Source organism: Cibotium barometz, chromosome 27 (assembly GCF_041138505.1).
Source record: "Cibotium barometz isolate CiBa-2024 chromosome 27, ASM4113850v1, whole genome shotgun sequence".
NCBI lineage: Eukaryota > Viridiplantae > Streptophyta > Polypodiopsida > Cyatheales > Cibotiaceae > Cibotium > Cibotium barometz.
Genome location: NC_141072.1, coordinates 54596900 through 54618087, shown reverse-complemented (window position 1 = coordinate 54618087; position 21188 = coordinate 54596900). Strand labels below are relative to the sequence as shown.

At 44.3% G+C, this 21188-nt stretch overlaps 1 protein-coding gene across 2 annotated transcripts in view; it reads left to right on the top strand.

The window, feature by feature from the left end:
* Nucleotides 1-5294: 5294 nt before the first annotated feature.
* The window catches only part of LOC147623533 (uncharacterized), a 111194-nt gene continuing 95300 nt past the window's right edge, over nucleotides 5295-21188 (top strand). For both annotated transcript variants that reach the window (XM_086821714.1, XM_086821713.1), the window contains exons 1-3: nucleotides 5295-5542; nucleotides 5620-5775; nucleotides 6557-6715. In XM_086821714.1, coding sequence (XP_086677840.1) covers nucleotides 5426-5542; nucleotides 5620-5775; nucleotides 6557-6715 — 432 coding nt within the window. In that variant the 5' untranslated portion in view covers nucleotides 5295-5425. The remainder of the gene's footprint in view (nucleotides 5543-5619; nucleotides 5776-6556; nucleotides 6716-21188) is intronic.

The window sequence follows — 21188 nt, the reverse complement described above, 5'->3', positions numbered from 1 at the left end:
GATTTTCCTTTCGTGCTTTAATATATTGCTCTTTCTTTTGGTTTTCGGTGTCTCTTTTCTTCCTGGATGGTCGCGGTTTTTTAGACCAATGACCACCCTGTCCTTCCTGGTCCGTCCTATCCCCTAGTTTCTCACTGCGGAACCCTTTTCTTTTGAGGCCTGACCTCCTCTTTTCACTACCCTCGACCCTGCTAGAACCACCACGCGCACTACGGCGCTTGATGTCATCGAATATCTGTGCATATTGAATTGCCTCTGCTAAGTCTTTAGGCTGTAGGGGTTCTACGTACTCAAGGTAATCATCTTTGAGGCCTCTCTTAAAGCCTCGCAATGTTTGGAATGCATCGATTCCCTGTAGCTTAAGTACTATCTCCCTGTAGTTTGAGATGTACTGAGTTAGGGATTTGTTCTCCATCGAGCACTTGTCCCATAACTCCCAGCTTCTCTCTGCCTCATTAACAGGCAAAAATTCTTTTCGAAACATTGTTTCAAATTCCGTCCAAGTGGCAGGGCGAGTTGTCAAACTCATCCACCACTTGTACGCTTTGCCGGTTAATGAGAGGCTAGCCTCTACTACGGGCTGTATACGGCTAGGCTTTGCCGGTTAATGAGAGGCTAGCCTCTACGGGCTGTATACGGCTAGGCTGCTGATGCAGAGCGTGCAAATCTGACCACTTCGCTAGAAACATATTGACTGAGTCCTTGTTTCTCTCCTTTTCCTCGCCACCAAAACTAGGCAGCTTTAAGTCTTTTAACAACGACGAAGCTGTCGCTACAGACGGCCCCGCAGGCGCATCGGCCTGTACTCCTGCAACCACTGGCGAGGCTACGCTCACCCGTGCTGTAGGAGCTCAGCTACCATGAGGAGTCGGAGTACTAGCTGAGGCGGCTGTCAGTGCATCTAACCGTGTGGAGATGCTCTGTAGCATCGTGACTAAATCAGCCTGAACTTTACCCATAGTGTTCAATTTGGCATTAAGATATTTAAACAGTCCACTAGAGAGCTCCGTCTCTGTCAGGACATCAGCAGGGTCCAATAGGTCATAGTGGTCGTCGTCATAATCCAAGAAGTCCTCCTCGGTCCCCTCGGTGACGTCAGTATTCATGTCCTCTGGCTCATCGGCCAGAAAGGGGTCATCAGCCAATGCGGCCGCTGTGGGCTCGCTGGGTCCTAAGGCAGGGTCAATAGACGAGGAGGGCGCTGGGCGGATCACGAGTGATCGATAAGCGCGATCTGGACCGAGGCGTGTACGGCCTGACAATTCGGTCGGGGTCAAACCTGCGACCGAGGACAAGAGACTGGAAAAACCTAGAGAAGTAGAAGGCGGTGGGGACACACTACGCCTAGCAGACATGTTTAATTCTTGCAAAAAATAATGCGAGAACTCGGAAATTACTAAAAAAAACGCTAATAAAAATGAGTAGTGGTGGAGAGAGAATAATAGTCACCCCCCTTTACGGTCGCCTGTCGAATTGTTGTGCGTTGGAGAGAGAATAATAGTCACCCCCCTTTACGGTCGCCTGTCGAATTGTTGCGGGCCTCTACAAGGATGCTTCCGGGATGCTCCGATCCACGAGAAAAATGCCTACAACTCATAACAAAAATTTAAATGATCGAGAGGTGCCTTGCCGGGATTATTTCTTGCGGGGATTATCCTTCCTCCCCAGCCGAGAGAGAGCGTTTGTTTGAATTTTTTATTTTTAATTTTATCAAAATTGAATAATGAAAATATATATAAAAAAGAAATAGTTTTTTTCTTTTTTTCTTTTTCTTCTTTTTTTTTGTCTCTGGCCGTTGGTGGCCGTCTGTCGTCGTCGCCGGCTGCTCTGGTTTGGTTGGCCGCCACCCCTGGCTGGCCGCCGTTGGCTTGCTGGCGCCGCCGCCGCCCATGGCTGGCCGCCGCTGGCTTGCCGGCGCTGCCGCCGCCCATGGCTGGCCGCTGCTGGCTGGCCGCCTGGGCCTAGCTGGCCTGGGCGCTTGGGCTGGCCGCCTAAGCCATTGCATGGAGGGGCTGCAGCCACCCGAGCTCGCTCACCTCCACACGCTCCCACTTCAACGGGTTTCTTCTTTACGCAAGGCGCCCCCCAGTTGAACGTGTACGCTTCTTCGCTCACGCAAGTCGGCGCTATAGTAGGGCTTCTTCGCTTCAGAAAGGAAAGGCCTCCCTTGGCGAACAGCATTAGCAGCCCCCCCCTCATTAACGTGTACGTGGGACTGGCCGGGCTGGTTTTCGCCCCCCCATCCCACACAGTGTTAACAATTAGTGTATTTCGTGGGGCTGGTCTGCGCCCCCCCATCTCGACACACAGGTTTCAATCCTTTGAAAGCCTTTCAACGCAGAGTTTTTTTGTAGCCATTCAACGCAGAAAACAAAAAGAAAACAAACAAAAATTTTGCTTACCTGCGATGCTGTGTGTGACGGGGAGAGAGTGAGAGAGAGAGAGAGAGAGAGTTCTTCCCTTCAAAAAATCTTGGCCCTCCTTCCTCCACACACTCCCTTGTGGAGATAAGGGTGAGAAGATTGTGGATGAAAACCATCGAGTGGGCTCCGGTCCCCCGTTCACACGCGGACTCTCACGATCCCCTCGAACCACGCTCTGATACCAGTGTTAGATATCCGTAACGCCACTATGGGCGTTACCACGAGAGGTGATGGCCTCTGGCTCACCACCCAGCCATAGAGGAAGAATGAGGATTGCCCCTCATCCCCCAAGCTATATAGTGTGTGGCCTGTCGTCCACACTAGCCTGGCCGCCCATGACTCCGCACGGGCGTCCTCTCCCACTGAACCCTGGACATGGCCATCTGGTCTGCCGTCGGTTCACAGGCATTACAGCCTACGTGACAATAAAATTTCTTCGATGTCGATACATTGGGTCAAGTGAGGGAGTTTCATTACTTTCCAAACAGTAGCCGATCTTTGCTTGTTCATGCCGGAACCAGTTTTGGGAATGATCCATGAAGCAGCCGAGTAGTATTTACCCGTATGTACCATCTTCAAAAGTGTGCTTTGTAATGAGGCTCCCAGTTTATTGACTATGTAGTTGTCCATATATACATAAGCTCTCTCAAATAAGTTTACAGGTGATAGGCAAACCTTTATTTTAAGTCTGCTTGGCCATACAAAGCATATAGCTATCAGCTACCTCTTGTTATCTCTTCAGTCGCGATGTTGTGTGAGAAAAATTTAAAGTGTGGCTTGTGCAAATCCTTCATACAGTAGCCTATCATTCCTTCTAGTGTGTGCATCCTAATTTGTCGAAGGCCTCTACACATCACTAGACCACCTTCAAGTTTAAACACATCCCACCCCAAGTATCTCTTTATGGCTTTACCTATGCTAATTAAAGATGGTGCCATTAAACTAGCTACCATTTGAAAGTGCAAGTGATTTAATGTGCCCCTCTTCTCTAGAGCAAAAAGACCTTTAAAGCATTCCATTCTAACGAATTCTTCTAATGGTTCCCAGCAAGACAATTTAATATCACCATTCCCAATACCTATTGTCATAGATACTTCAAGTAGCCTTGTTTTTTTCTCTGCTTTGAGAATTTAGGTATCTTGTGAACCGACGGTTCCGACGTCTCTGGCTTTTTGCCTTTCTTATCCGAGTGTGTCAATCTTACAGTTCACGAGAGTTTAAAATTGAAACAATTATCGTTTAAAATGTTGTATGAATGACATTTACAGTACAACATAAAGGTTTTACAGTCCTATGAATTGCAGATTTTGTATGTTATTTAATTCAAGAATGTGAGTTTTTATTGACTTTACAGAGTTCTAATAAATAAATAAATAATACAATTTTTTCTTTCTACATATCGAACAGAAACATTTGTTCTTTTATTGTCTTATAGTATGAGTTTGGTAATTTTAAAGAAGTTTTTGGAAAAAATATGGAGTGCGCATGACTAAAAAAACTTGTTAGGCTTTTATAAAAAAAATTAAGCATAAATATTTAAAAAAAGAAAGGAAAATAAATATCACAAAATTCTTTTAACTCTGCATAAATACAGTCTGCGTATCAATCGACTGCATTAATTTATTCTGACTAAAAAAAATTGTTATGCATTTATTAAAAAAATAGATAAATATTAAAAAAAGAAACGAAAATAAATATCTCATAATTCTTATAATTCTGCGTAAATACAGTCCGCGTATCAAATCGACTGCATTAATTTATTTTGATAATTCTACATGGTGGACAATACATAGCATAGCTTACACGAAAACGGAACATACAACGTTTAGGGTTCACTGTGCAAACATATTTATTCACTTTCCTGCATATTGGACAGAAACACAATTCAATGAATGAGGTGGGGAAAAAACGAGAGCATAACAACAGAAAATAAGGGAGCAACTATACACCGGACGATCTGGCTGTTTGCTTCACTGCACAAAGATTACGGACTCCAGAAGGCCCATCCGGTGAGTGGAGTGGTGATGCGAGGTCTCACAGAGATGGCTCTAGGCACAGTAGATGCCGTAGGACAATTGGAAACTTGAGATAATCAAGGCGGACTTTGCATGCATGCACGAATTCCATCTGAATGAGGAACATGCACATCAGAAACCATGATGGGGGAGGGACGATGATCAACACACATATAGTTTGTTATATCATTCATGGGTTTCCTTTTAGGAGCCATTTTACAGAACAGAATCACAAAAATGGAACAGAAATGAAGAATACGAACAGTGATAGGAAATAGATGCACTGAAAAGACTAACATAGCGTTCATTAAATAGGCACAAGAACTGTAACCTGCCAATCCAGAAGCACGTGAAGAAAAATAGCTCTCCATACCATTGAGAAGAGCCACAACCAGGAATTTTAACGACGATGAACTCTCTAGAAGAGCAACGAAACGAACCACCTGACGACTCGCTCCTCCACAACTCGCTCCAGAAGCCCAATGAACGAAACCCAAACGAGCCCAAACCTAATACGTGTTGCATGCAGAAAGGAAATTGTTTTGGGAGCAATCCACAAGCACGTGACCATCCCATACCATCCCAGAATCGGTGATAACGAATCGCTCCAGGAGAAAATTGTGCCATACCATCTCAGAAGACGGCCATTAAGCATATCGAAAGCCACAAACGTGAGCACAGGTTCCAGAAGACGGGACAGATAGACGACGATGAGCAAATAGAATACAACACATGCAAAATGAAGGGATTACACGTGCATGCAAAACGAAAGGCTTACAAGTGTCCGAGGTTTGAAAATTGAATAATTAATTAATGCAACCCACAAAAAAGGTTTGGGTGCGTATTTCATGTAAAATAGAGCAAAAGCCTTTGGTTAGAAAACCGTGCAGCAACGTTGCCACCTTGGGCGTGGAGACGATCGCGTATCTGCACACATGCTGCAGAAACAGGCTCTTGCAGCACCGCGCTTGAGGGCGGACGGGCGTGATGGCCATGGAGGTAACCTGCCGGATCCCCAACGCCCACGGCTGCCCCATCCTGAGCGTCGCTTACAACAAAGACCGCAAGGAGATCTACAGTGGCTCCCAGGACGCGAAGATTAAGGTCCTCTCTTTTCTCCATACGAAATTATTTCTCACCATATTTGATTGATACTTAGGGTTTATTATCCATCTGCTAAGGTGTGGGACGTTGAAACCGGCAGACAGCTAAGGATTCAGCAAGGTCACCAGGCTTGGGTCACAGACCTCCTGTATTCCTATTCAGCATCCCTCCTGTTCTCCTGCTCCCTAGATGGAAACATTCTCGTCTGGTCGGACAAGGGCAAGCTGTTGCAGGTGGTTTTCTCATCTATTTTCATTCTGGGTTGTGATAAATATCGAACAGCCCCGCGTGTCTTATGTACACGCATTGGGCTGAGACAAAACCAGAGAAAGGGGGCACTTTTTTATAGCCCGATCCCAAGGCTTTAATTCTTTCTTGTTTGCAATTTAGGATGCTTAAGCATGCCCCAAGGATAACTAGTCTTTGAAATTGGAGGCAGGAATCTGGCTTTCCTTCTCTGCTTGGATGATTGACCACTAATGCTTGTATTTGAGAGTTATGCATCATACTTAGGTATTGGGGTTCTAACTCACACTATGTGCTTGGAAGCATGGTGCGATAGCCACACTGACTGAGCTTGCTTGTGTATGTCTTATATATGCAATGGTATTTATGGTCAAAATGGATGTTCAACATCCAAATTGGCACAAAATGGATGTTCGATGTCCATTTCATTTAAAAATATATGTTGAAAATCTAGTTTCTTTCAAAATGGATGCATAACATCCAAAATAGATGTTTTATATCCATCCACTACAAAGGAATTAGTATGAGAAAAGTTTTTCTTTGTTTATTTGTATTAAAGTTGGCTATTATAGTTTGAAACATTTGATTGTGCTTGCTTGTATATGTCTTATGTATGCGTATGATATTTATGCTTGCAAGTAAAGGAAGTGTGGGCCTGCTCACTGTGCTTCCTTGTATATGTCTTATGTATGCATACAATATTTATGCTTGTAAGTAAAGGAAGTGTGTAGAGAAGGCACAATAAGTTTCTAATTGTTTTTTGGCCAGATGGTAGAATTTGGAGGACCTGTCAACTGTCTAGCATGGGATGCCAAAGGCAAGCACTTGATAGCAGGAGGACGAGGTGTAGTGCAACTTTTCTGTTGTGTGAGATCATCGTCGAGCATGTACATCAAATCTGACTCGCAGAACCAGAGAATTGGGATCGTGAGTCTTCCCTTATAACTTCCAAGATGAAGTGTGTTTTTCCTTACATTCTGTTAATGAAATGATGATTGCAAGACATATATCTTAATCAACTTCTTTTTCCTGCATAGGATTGAGAAATTCAGTATTATTTTAGAAAGCCTTTAGGCTTTAATACTTCAACCCAGTTGTGACGTGCCTGCCGTGTATTATAGTGGTTAAGCATGTGAAGTCTGTTGTCACGAGGGTGCGGGTTCAATGATTGCTTGGGACACAGTGGATTTCTTGATCACACGTATGGGGTTTTCCCAGGACTGGACTAGAGGGGTCTCATGCCTGTACAGGGAGTCTCATAGCACAATTTTGACATGCGGGGGACGTGGTGAGCATTTACAGAATTCCCGCTCAGTGCAGCAGGGATGCCCCCTAGCTCCCTTACTATACCTCATAGTAACAGAGGCTATGAGTAGGTTCATTCGGGCTACCCTAGGAGTCTTGGTCCTCAGTTGCCTCTATGTACAAAGGAAGAGTTATTGGACTCGGAGCTAGTAGATGATACTGCGGTGTCTTTGGAGGCCTCACATGCATGTCCTTGTGCCTTCTAGACAGCCTTAGAGGTGTTTTGTTTGCTAGCAGGAGCCATCATTAATTGGCACAAGTCTATGGGATTTTGTGTTAGACATCATCTCCTTCTTGTTGGCTTCCTGTTTGGTGTCCTATTATAGCCTCTAGGGCTGACCATGTTAGTCAGAGGGGCTAGTCACCCCTTATATATATTTTCCCACATTATTTCCCATTTTATGGAGTCTTGGGTATTTACCCAGTAGTAGAGGATTTTATCACCAGTCGGCTGCCTACTCATAGGCATATATATAGCTGGCTTGCCTCCCTCATTTCTCACTGCTTGCTTAGCTTTGTTTGCTGCAGTCCCTCACATACGAGGTTCTCCCCTCTTGCTTGAGACATGTATTCCTTTTGGTGATGATATTGAGAGCATATTCTCACCTGTGTTTCCTCTCCATCTCTCTCTCTCTCTCTCTTGTGTTTCCACTTTCTATCATGGTATCAGAGCACCGATGATCTTTAGTGTTGGATGCTTCCTCCTCTCCCTCCGGCGTTTTTGCGTTTTCAACAAGGTGGACAGATCTGCGTTTTTTTTTTCTCAAAAGTGCTGTTGGCCGCTTGCCTCTTCGAGGCGTTTCTTCTCAGCAGCCCGTTTGTTGGAAATAAGTGCACACTAGGTGTACTATTTCTCTAGTCTAGTTTCAGTTCAGTTTTTGTGTCTTGAGTCTAGTGCCATGTGGCACCTCTACATTTATCCCATAAGTGAGTCTACTCAATCTTGTACTTCTCACCTATAAATTGTAGGTGTCACATCAATGAATAAATCAATCTTGTGTCTTGTCTACACTCATCTCAAGGTAACTCTTTGTCTTTCATTTTGTTCTTGTTTCATTTCTAGTTTTTCTCTTGCTTTCATATTTTCTACATGGTATCAGAGCGGGCTGCTCTTGTCCTGTGTTGCCCGCCATAGCTTCAGGCCACCATCTCCCTAAGTTGCGCTCAGCTGTTAGGACCAGCCTACTCACATCCAGTTCAGGCCGGGTCTGTTCAGTTGCCGTCCGGCCACTTTCTTGCTGCCGACCTGTTTTCCAGCAACTGCTACGGAAGCCTGTACGTGTTCAGGCTCATACATAGCTCCTGGCCGACCTGTTTTTGACGTTGCAGCTGACTGCTACAGCTGTCTATCTCTACAACAGTCTGCTCACGCCCTGATTACAGCTGCCGCCGCCGCCCCCTACAACAATCCTGAGTATATCACACAGCTCTTCACGATCTTGAGTTCGCATTTCTCCCCTTCAGGCCGCCTAATTATTCAGTTCTGCCATCGCTTCTTCTTGAAAAGTCTAAGGTACTGTGCATTGTCTCCTTTTTGTTCATGCTCATATCTGCAAACTGCTGGTTCCTCATACCTCGATAGGTTGTCACATGCTATGGCCTTGACAAGTGGTGAGAGAGCCGGCTTCTAAAAACAGTTTGGATCTCTTCTCTCATTCATTTCTGCAATCTTGTAAGGGAATAGACACTGCCCTTGCATTTTAGCAAGAGGTAAGACCTTCCCACATGGCCTCTTCTATTCATTCTCTCATGTCTATCGACAAATTCAATGGGTCCAACTTTCATACTTGGCAAATCAAAATCAAGTGCCATCTTATGAAAGAAAGTCTTTGGGACGTTGTTCATCCTGCTGCTCCCGAAGATTCTGACATTGAGCAAGTTATCACTTATGCTCCCACTGCCAAGAATGACAAAGCCTATGCTATCATTTTGCTCGGTCTTGGAGATGATTACATTCATCACATTTCCAACATACAGTCTGCTTCTCGAGCATGGATCACTTTGGATACCCTTTTTGGACCCCGCTCTAAAAATTCTAAGATTGCACTTATGATATCATTCTTTGATCTATATATGCAGGAGGGAGCTACTATAGCCTCTCATGTTAATTATTTTCGCAGTCTTATGGTTCAGCTTGCATCAGTGAAGTCCCCCATCTCCGAAGATATTGCTATTGCTGTGCTTCTCAAAAGCTTACCTGACACCTATGCTACTCTTGTCACTACCTTCAAGTATCACAATAATCCTACTCTTGAAGGTATCATCAATGCTCTCCAAGAAGAGGAAAGAACAAAACAACAAAAGATAACTGACACTGCATTTTTAGCAAAGAAAGGAGGTTCTAAGGTAAGAAAGCCATGCACCATTTGTGGCCGTGATAATCACCGGGAGAAGGACTGCTATTCTAAAACCTCTACATCAGCCCCTGCATCTACCTCAGCCCATGTTGCTGCAGCATCTACATCAGCAGATCTTGCTGTTCATTCACATGATGAGGAATGGGCTTTCTGATTATTTCACCTTTCTTGTCTACCACTTTGACCACCGATGATGTAGGTCAAGGGGTTCTAGTGTCTTACTCATTATGCTTTTTGACCTCTCTCTTGTCCCTACCCAAGAGGCAGAGATTGCCCTTGAGGAGGGGATGTCTTCAAGGTCCATCTGTTTGTCTACAGTCAGTCTTCTGTCTATCTAGTCTTGTCTGTCTGGCTATCTGTTGTCTGTCTATCTGTCTATCAATCTGACTGTGTCTTGTTTTAGATCCATCTTGTCCCTATCCTTGTGGACCCATATGAGGATATCACTTGAGGAGGGGTGTCTCAGGATCTTTTGTCTCTCATGTCTTGTCTCTCAGTCTATCAGTCTTTATATCTGTCTTCTAGTCTTGTCCATCTTGTCTTCTAGCTTGTCTCTCAATCCTTGTCTAGTCTCTCTGTCTTGGTCTTATCTTTTGTCATGTCATAGTCTTGTCTTTTGTCTTCCTCCTAGTGTCCACTTAAGGAGGCCCTCAGATGCAGCAAGATGTTATCAAATTTGTCAAAGCTTGTCATTCGTGTCAGATAATGAAAGCCTCTCGACAACTTCCTCAAGGTTTCCTTCAACCTTTGCCAGTTCCCAATGAGAGATGGGAAAGTATCAGTATGGATTTTATCACCACTTTGCCTCGCTCATCCAAAGGCAATGCTCAGATTCTTGTAGTGGTTGGTCGATTTTCCAAAATGGCGCATTTCATTCCTTGCAAGAAAGCTGCTTCAGCCCCAGATGTGGCGTCATTGTTCGTACAACATGTCTTCAAATTGCATGGCTTGCCAAAGACCATCTCTAACAGAGATCCAAAGTTCAAAGGACATTTTTGGACGTCTTTGTTCAAATCTCTTGGCACGAATTTGTTGTTCAATTCAACCTATCATCCTCAAACAGATGGACAGACTGAAAGAGTCAATCAGATTTTGGAAGAAATGATTCGACATTACATTCAAGCCCGTTTGGCATCATGGGAAGATTATTTGGCACTCCTGGAATTTGCTTATAATAATTCCCATCATTCAGCAATTAGATTAACTCCATTTCAAGCAGCATATGGGCATACTCCTCTTGTGCCTACAAACTTTGTTTTACAACACAAAGTGGCGTTGGCAGATCAGTTGGTTCAGGAGATGCAAGATGTGCTTGTGCAAGTTCGACCATGCGCAACAAAAATATCAAAAACAGGCCAACAAGCATCGTCGACATGCAGATTTTCAAGGAGGAGATTTGGTCTTGTTGTATGTGGCACCTCACCGCTACAAAACAGTGAAGTCGGTTTTTCCAAAGTTGCGACCTCACTTCTATGGACCTTTCAAGATTCTTAAGAAAAATTCAGTTGTCAGTTACAAGTTGGAACTTCCACCTTCATGGGGGGAGGTTCATCCGACTTTTCACATTTCTTGGCTCAAATAGTATGTTCAAGGAGATTCGCTTGTTCTAGACATATCTTCATATGTACCAGAAATTGAAGATGACCATATTATCCTTATTCCAGAAGTAATTCTTGACGTACGACAGAAGGAAACAAGAAGAAAGTTGATTACAGAATTTCTTGTGAAGTGGATGGATTTGGATGAGTCTGATTCCACTTGGCAAACAGATGAAGACATGCAGCAGTACCCTAATCTTCTTCAGGAGTTCTTTGACAAACGGATCATTTGACACATGGGTTTTATTTTAAATGGGAGGGAATGTCACGATTGTGACGTATGTATGTCTCAGATTCTCTCTTCATTCCTGATTCGTGTTGCAGATGCAAAGAGTAACCAGCAATCGGCGTTCCTTAATGGTGACCTGCAGGAGGAGGTGTACGTTGAGCAACCTCCAGGCTTCATTGTTCCAGGATCGGAAGGGATGGTTTATAGGTTACGTAAGGCCTTGTATGGTCTTAAGCAGGCTCCGCGGGCTTGGAATTAGAAGATCGATTCCTTCTTTATTCGGACTGGATTCCAGAGATCGGTTGCAGATCCGAACCTGTATCTCTTTCGGGAACGCTGCATGGTCACACTCATCATCCTTTATGTGGATGATCTCATTCTCACCGGCGGTCATGTGGAGCACATTGGAGTGACGAAGGCTGCCTTGTCAAAGGAGTTTGAGATGACCGATTTAGGCTTACTCCACTTCTTCTTGGGATTGGAGATCTGGCAGACCAGAGGGGGTTTTTCGTCTCTCAGCAGCGGTATGTTCATGAGTTGCTTGAGGCCTTTGGGATGGAGAATTGCAAGCCTATTACTTTGCCGATGGACCCGAACACAAAGTTAACCGTTACAGATCCTTGTGAGCCAGTTGATGCCTCGCAGTACCGGAAGTTGGTTGGTTCATTGATCTGGTTGCTGAACACCAGATTGGACTTGAGCTTCTCCGTGGGGCTGTTGAGCTCTTTTATGCAGACGCCATTGAAGACTCATTGGGACGCAGGATTGCGGATCTTGCGGTATCTGCAGAGTACGAAGGATTTGGGACTCTTTTACACAGGAGGGAATGGAGTCAAGCTCCAAGGTTGGAGTGACTCAGATTGGGGAGGAGATCCAGACACGAGGAGATCTACTTCAGGATACACTTTTACCCTCGGCTCAGGAGCGGTTTCTTGGAGCAGCAAGAAGCAGCCGACTATTGCCCTTTCTTCGACAGAGGCAGAGTATCGGGCTGCTTGTGGTGCTGCTTGTGAGGTTGTATGGCTGCGGAGGCTGCTTGGCGAGATGGGGTTTCCACAGAGGGAGCCCACAGTCATCCAGTGTGATAACCAGAGTTGTATAGCTATTGCTCGGAACCCGGTTTTCCATGCCCGGACCAAGCATATAGAGATACAGTATCACTTTGTTCGTGAGAAGATCTTGGCGGGTGACATCTTGCTACTTTATTGTTCGACGGAGGACAATGCGGCGGACCTCTTCACGAAGTCTCTACCTCAGGCTACGCTCAGGCGGCACTCCAGCTCCCTGGGGTTGGTTTCACAGCCAGGAGCTGAGAGGGGGCGTTAGAAGTCATCTCCTGTCTATTTGTATACACCAGGGCCTCTGTTGTGGGTGTGCCCGCCCGTATATCGTTTTTCCACACTCCCCGTATTTTTTCCCTATTTTTCCCATTTTTTCCTAGTGGCTGGAGGGCTGCCAGGTGATGCCAGGACCACTCTGAAGCTGGCCGACTGCATTTGTAGCAGTCGTGGGCTATCTGAGTGCTGGCCGACTTGTTCTGTGCAGACGTGGGGCACCAGATGCTGGCCGATTGCTGTTTTTCAGCAGTCGTGGACATTTAGTCAGTCGTGGGCCTCTTCCAGAGCTGGCCGACTGCCCTCATGGGCTTGTATATATTGCCCCCCATCCTCCTCCACTTTCTCATTCAGTTATCTCCGGGATCTTGTGTATAGAGAAGAGTTTACACACATCTCTCAGTGTTTCTTGTGCTTTCTGCAGTCTACTTGCTCTTGTCTACCCAAGTTTGGATATCATTTCCGCTGCATATTCTGACAGTTTCCACATATTGGGAAATATCCTTGTACATTCCTTTCCACCAATATCTTTCCTTTGTTTTAGTAAAGGTGGCCCACACACTTCGATGTCCAGCCCAGAGACTCTCATGGAATTCTTTCATGAGCTCCCTTTGAGTCTCTTTATCACATATGACTCTCTGTGGCATAGCATTCCTCTGCTTAGGATGCTTCCACAGGTACCCATCCTTTAGAAAATACCCATATGCCTTTCTGCGGATCCTCTTAAATTCTGAGTCAGACCAATTTTCCTGTCTTGTCAAAGTACTCAAGTATTGACTAATAAGCAACCAATCTCCTTCATACATTTCCTCACTAAAAGACTCAAGTGCATTTGATAAGCAAATATGGTCCCCTTTTGCATATGCAGTAGTATAGAACTTTGTACCTACATCATCAATGTCACTAATCATCTCTTCTTCATCTTCATACCTGGCTCTTGATAGCATATCTGCAACTGGGTTATCTTTTCCTGCAATATGCTCAAACTCAGGATTTAGTGACTTGATATAGGCAATCCACCTAAGCATAGCAATATCTGGAGTGGTGCAGCTTGCAATCATCCCAAGGAGTGGCAAGCAATCAGTTTCCACAAGTACAGATGCCCCAATAAGATATTCTTTTTCACATTTCAGAGCAGTGACTATTCCCCATAACTCCCTCTTGATCTGCGGATATTTTCGTTGACGAATGCTTAATACCTTTGCTCCAAATCTGATTACATACCTGTGATCATCCTCATCATCTTGCCCTACTGCCCATCCTATCCCAGTAGGACTAGTATCAACTGTAACAATTACAGACCTGCCACACTCATAATCTGCCTTCCTTAGAGTAGGTGATGATTGAAGCAGGTATTTCAGCTTCCGCATAGCTTTAGTATGTGCTGCACTCCACAAAAATTTTTGATTTTTCCTCAAAAGTTGATAAAGAGGATCTGCTACATGTGCATAATGCGGGATCTATATAACATAAAAGACACATGCACCAAGAAATCTCCTCAGCTCTGTAACGTTAATGCATATCTCTTTCATTCTTTGTATTGCATCTATCTTGGCTGGACAAGGTCGGCGTCCACTAGTACTACAAAGATGCCCCACTATTAGCACTTCACCAACCCCAAACACTGATTTCAGTCCAGATAAAGTAAGATTCACCTCTTCAAGCCTGGATAGAATCATATCACAATCCTTTATATGATTCACCACAAACTTGCGGCACCCCTTTGAATCCAAATCCCCATCTTTGTCTTTCTCATCACAGCCTTTTATTGGCACATCATCCAGAAAAGGCATAGTTATTTGTGGTATGAAGTCTCGCAAGACTTTATTCATTCCATTCATCATATGCGCCACTGAGTTGGTGGCTCCCTGTGGTAAGGTACACATCCTTACCAATCCCAAAGGAGTTTTCATTGTGGTCAAGTCCCTGCTTTGTATATCCAGCTGGAACTGATCATATCCCGAATACAGATCACCCATAGAGTATATAGCTTTCCCTGCAAATGCTTCTGCAAACTCGTCCACAATCGGACCTGCTCCCACATTCCTGATTGTGACCTTGTTTACAGGTTGCATGTCTTGAATGAAGCGCAATGTTCCATTTTTCTTTGGCACGGTAAACCATCTGTTGGAATATGGAGCGCATGATGGCTCCAAAATTCCCATCCTGATCTTTTCTTTTAGTAATTCCATCAGCTTTGGCAAGAGAGCCTTTGGTACTGGAATCGGCCGCAGGTTCCAGGGCACATGTGGTACAGTGAAGATCACCATTGGCGCTGTTACACTTGGATCAACATAACCTATCTCATGCGGCTGAAAAGCAAAGGCTTTCCCATGTTTTACAAGCATCTCCTCAAAGCATTTCCTTTCAACTGGCAACAGAAAATCCTTTTCACCAATCTTCAGCTCTTTTAGGGTTTCCTGTGTAAACTTATGCCCAATTTTCTTCGGATCTCTGAGATTCGGTTGCATAGAGGCTTCATCTATTTTCTCCTTGCTTCCTGGTGGCAAGGACAAGGCAACTGGTTTCACCTTCTTTGCAACTGTTTTGTACTTTGTATCAACATGAGCATCCATCTCACAATTCATGTTTTTACATTCCATCCCCTCAAATTCCCGGATTATATCATACATCCCCACAGATGACACCTCTATCATCTCATTTCCACCCTGTAAGCATGCTCTTTCCATAGCAAAAAGCACATCCATAGTATCCACAAATGACACCTCATCAAGCACCCCTGAAATAAACTCATTCTTCTCCAAAAGACCACACTGCTCAAGACTTTTTTGTTCATTTTGTACATGTCGACGCATACCCCGCTTCAAGTCCTTACTTTTTACAAAGACCAGTGACCCATAGCTAGAAAATCCCTGAAAATTTGCTGAAAAGTTATTTACATTGATTGAGTCCTGCGAGAACTCATTTTCTCTTGTACCATTGGAATCCCGCTTTACAATGGCACCTGGCCAAAATCCTTCATCTCCCTGTAGTTCATGAATTCTCTGTTTATCTTTGGGAGTGACTGTGCTCGAAGAGACTCACTGTTCCTTTCATGGTTAATGCAAACTGTCAAGAACTGAACAGCTTTCTTACCATCTTTACTCCTTATTCTTGCATATGCCGAACCATCATCCAAAACCTTTGTTTCCATCCTCACAGCTGTAATGTAGGGTTGCCCAAGGATGAGGGGATACGATGACATCTCCTGAACAAAGAAGTTCTGATCATCTTTCACATCCCCTATAGTTACCCTTACATTTGGACAGGCTGCATAGAGCTCTCCAGATGAGTTGTTGGCTGCTTTAATCATCCACCCATGATCTACATCCATTGGCCACTTACATTTGTTGTAGAGATTTTTAACCATAAGATTTATTTCAGACCCATGGTCGATTAGAGCGACATACGGCTCTTCCAAGTCACCTATCTTGACAAAGGTTTCAGTGGTGGCCCTTGCCCAATGGCTCCTGGAGTAATGACTCTTTGTAAGAACTTCTTTTTCATCATCCTCATCCACAAAGCGCACTTGTCGTGCCCCTTCAGCAGAGTGATTACATTCCACCACATTCTCTCTCTCTTCCTTTTGCTGTACCTGTACTCCATGAGTCTTGGAAGTGCTTGCCTCCCCTTGTGATGGAATAGATTCAATTATGGACTGCCTTTTTCTTCGTATAATATCAATTATCTCATCATGGAATTCTTTCTTTGCAATCCCCAAGACTTCCCCTAGTGTAAATTCCACCCTGCTGTTTAAAATCCTCTCTTCAAGCACCTTTTTGAGATCTGTTGCGGCTTCAATATCAGATTGAAGCTTGTAGAGTGGACTTTTCCCTTTACCCTTCTCCTTCTCATGCTTCATTTTTGCTGGCACTTCTTCCATTGATACTTCCTGTGGAGATCTGCTATGCGGTGGAGGCATATGTGATGGCCCACGATCCTTCTTTTCACTACCACGAGTGACCCTTTTTGATGACCCTCCTTCCTCATTTTCCCTCTTACGCTTTTCTTCTACCTGTGCCTCATTATTCTGGCATTTTGCAATGTAGGCATGAACAGATAAAGAATCCATAGGCTCTTCCCAGCCAGTCTCAAGACGTATACAGTCACCTGCCTCATGCAAAGCCTGCTTAGACACCTTCTTTGACGCAGTTAGTTCCATTGTTGATGGCCAAAAATCTTCATGCTCATAATCTTCATCATTCTCAGATTCTTGCTTTGATTGGCCAACCTTTAACCCATAGGTTGCTGCCTCAACCATAGAGATGGCATGGCTAGCAGCCATATCCTCAACCAGCTTTTTCATCCCTCCTTTCCCAAAGGTTGTGCTTAATGGAAGACCAGTCTCTGTAAGGTGGATTTTCCCATCTTTGAAAAACACAAGTTGATTTCTGAGGGCTTCTTTATAGCTAGCACAGTCTTTCTTTGCATGTTCTGGGTCATCACACCGTATACATCTGAATGTAAACCCTTCTTTGCTTTGAGACCTTTGCATAGAAGCCTGCCCTAATGGTAGCCCTTTTTCTTTAATCCTGGACATCTTCAATTTTAGGTCTCGCATGCCCTTAATAAGCTCTTCCATCGGCCCTTCTACCTTTGGAATTGCAGCAGCTGGTTTTGGTAGATTCTCAGGGGTAACAGCAGTTATAGGAGTTGCCGAGCTCATCACCATTTTATCCCTCCTTCGCTGCCGCTTTGCTAGCATGGTGACCGCATCCTCGACATCATTCCAATCATTCTTTAGCCCCTGCTCTGTATCCTTATCCTCAAGGAGAATTTCCAGTTTTTCTTGGAGATCTTTCCCAGCTGCTTGTAAGAAGAGCTCTGTTTTTTCCCTGTCCAAGGTTGTGCGCTCAATCCTTGACAGCTGGGCATAGCGCTTCTCAAACTCTCTTAGCAACTCTGTGGGTGGCAGAAATTCCCATTTTGGGTTTTGTGACCCATTCCAAAAAAGTTCGTTTGGTCACCCGCTCAGAGTTCTCCATGAAATATTCATCCTTTAAAGCAAGCTTGAACTCCTCCCAATTTCTGCCACCATGTGCTGTCTGTAATCCTCTTATGCGCTCTCTTATTTCAGGAACACATACCAGCTCAAAGCTTCGAACCATATCCTCCTCAGTCACCCTGTTTAGCTCCATTTCCTTTGTGTAATTGCGCAGGTACTTTGTGATGTCCTTACCATCAAATTGATCCACCTTTTTCACAATTGACTGCAGTGCTTTGGTCGTGGAAATTTGTCCCCTCTCAGCAGCTTGCTGCTGTTGCATATACATAGTAAACATCTGAAACATTTGCATAACTCCAGGGTCAAAATGAACCCCCTGACCCTCAGGATTCTCAGCCATAGCTTCCCTGTGTATTTCACCACACTCTCACCCCAGCAGTTTCACATCGGGTTCACCAAAAAGCTGTCGTGACGTGTATGGTATCGCTGGGAAAGTGCGAGACTTCTGACTGTGAGAGTAGCTTCCAAAATCCCAGCAAGGAAACAAAACAGATAGCTCTTCAAGGAGCATAAGACATCACCATTGTTGTTGACATGTACATGTGCCAATTCACTTCAATTTATTCCCACATTCAGCTTGATGATTGCACATAAATTGTGTGTCAAGAGCAAGGCCAGATCAAGCATAGAACTTCTGACTCTTTTTCCAAATGCCTCAAACCAATCACATGTAGGCATAACACAATCTACAAATGATTTTCATATACATGTGTCCATTCACATCACATTTTTCATATATTCCCAACTCCATCATTTCAAGGTATCTCTTGATTTCATGAATACCTGCCTTACAGATTCCAGCAAATCACAAAGCAAAAGATAGCATATGGCATATATATACAACGTCACATGATTTCCAAAACCCTCACAACAATTAACATTATCCCATGGCTTGAAGGCTTGAAAATTGTTGAAGAATATCTCTTGTTGAAGAAAAACGTGGATGCTTATGACAGAAATTTGAGCTTGAATGTGGATCCTTTGAGCAAGGAGATTAATCCAAAATAAGCATCATAAACTTGTCCAAACATAAAAGAAACCTTACTTAAGGTCTAGTTTGGCATTTGGCTCCAAAATGTTGCCCTTCCATTAAAAAAAAAGATGGCGAAAACTGTACGTGGACTGCAGAATTCTCCCGCCCCGGCGCTTCACTCACACACAAAAAAAATACAACTGCGCAGCCTCTGTTTCCTCCTTGACCGGTCAGCCGCTGGTATCTCACCATGTTTTTGGTATGCGCTTGTAGACGATCACCATCGCTCCACTCACGTAGACCACCACCTCTCTACTCACAAGGGCCATATCACCAGAGAGTCCAGCCAGTTGTCCTTCGCATGAATTCGGCAGCAGTCCCCTTCATTTTTCGAAAGTTTCAGGAAGCATATCACTAGATGCTGCTTAATCTCCTCTGTAATTTGAACTCCTACAAGGCTTGAACAGAAATTGTCTTCACAAAACAAGATACTCTGCAATAATCCAAACTCTGGTTTTTCTTCTTCCTCCTTTCTGCATATCTCCCCCTACAGTACCTCGTTTTTCTGGTTTTTCTCCCATTTCTCATTCCTTTCCCCGCCAGAGAATCGGGCCACCCTTCACCTTTTGCAGCTAATATTTCGTATTTCCCAAAATTCAAATACACTTGCGCCTCCCTTTTTTTTAGCTTTAAACTCGGATATTCCCTTTGTGTTATTGCCATGCAAGCTTCCACCTTGTGTACTGCAACTGGCCTCTCAATTAAGTTGTTTCCTTGTGGTCGTGGCAAATTAACACATTCAGGTGGATTCATATGGTCTAAAGTACCAAGCCTTATTGTTATCAACTCACCATATGCCCTTGCTTGGCTATCCCGCTTCATTGAGGTTAGGTATCTACAACCTCCATACCCCTTAGTACAAATGATCCCTTTGAGAGAGATGCTGCTGCTACCTATGGGTATCCACGTTGTAGTTAGTGGTCCACAAGTGATTGCATTGTCTGATCATACAATGCAAGTTCTGCCACCAGAGAATGCTGCTCTTAGAGCTAATAAGGAAGGTGATATTCATAAAGGATATGGCCAGTTTCTCTTTGAACAGAAGGAGTATGCCAAGTCCATGATGACCACCTATGTCCAGACACCTACATCTCACCACAGTATGCTCATCATGAACATACAAAAGTCGCTTCAAACTAGCCATCTATCATCTGTAGCTATTCCGGATAAAAGTACCCACCTTGGGTACTAAAAAGATCTCAAACTGTAGCTCCTCTGCAAAAATTTCCTTCTAGGAAGTTGTTCATAGCATGTCTGACCACAACTCTTCAGTTCATCACATACCCATCAGGCACTCCCAGCTCCTGCTATCTGCCCTCCAAAATGGCTCCTTATCAGCCTGTGCACTTCACAAAAACTCACATTTCTCCACTGTTTGCCTGGCCTTCAGCATGCATCAGCACAGCAAAAGACTGCCTTTTTCCTTCACTAAAAAAAACATCACACTATCCAAGTGTTAAAACACCTACTACACCCATTATGTACACAGGCTTTGAGACCTGACTCAGTCTCAGCTCGTCTTATTGAACCTCATTTACAATATGAACATATGTACTTAGGCATCATAACTCAAGTCATGGCACTTAATCCCATGCATCTGGATTTGCACTTCATGGCCTCATATGCATGGTTTCACACCATAGACGTGCCATGGCACGACAACGGTGTAGAAAATATGAAAGCAAGAGCAAAACTAGAAATGAAACAAGAACAAAATGAAAGACAAAGAGTTACCTTGAGATGAGTGTAGACAAGACACAAGATTGATTTATTCATTGATGTGACACCTACAATTTATAGGTGAGAAGTACAAGATTGAGTAGACTCGCTTATGGGATAAATGTAGAGGTGCGACATGGCACTAGACTCAAGACACAAAAACTGAACTGAAACTAGACTAGAGAAATAGTACACCTAGTGTGCACTTATTTCCAAGTACTTATGGACTTCGTCTTGGATTGTGGGTTTAAGCCCGTCATTGAAGCTATGAAGCTGGTCAGAGGGGTTGAGTGTCTCTATCTCGAGAGCCAGTTTTTGAAACTCTGAGCGGCCACGGAGCCAGTTTGACTTAGGCGGCGGAGAGAAGACCTGGCATGAAAGTTCGCATTTGCAGGCTCAAAAGCCTAGTGAAGAGCACGCCGGAATTTATCCCACATCGGAGTAGACTTGCCATCTGAAATCCTGCGTCGCCACCAAAGGAAGACGGTATCTTTAAAGAGGGTACTGGCCAATGCCACCTTAATAGTCTCGGGCAAATCGGTATTTGAGAAATAAACCTCCATCTTGTAGAGCCAATGATCGATTAACCGCTTATCGCTGCGGCCATTGTAGGGCTCAGGTAACTTGATATCTATCTTTCTTGTCTGTGTTGTGGTGATTTTTATACAAAAGTTTGAGTTCAACATTGTCTACCTCGGCGGTCGGATCGGGAGGAGTTGAGGGATCGTCCTGCTGGCCCACCGAGGATGATGATGATGTTGGTGAACGCGATCGATGCGCTCGCTGTGACTTCCTGGATCCCTCGCGCTGGTGTTGGTTC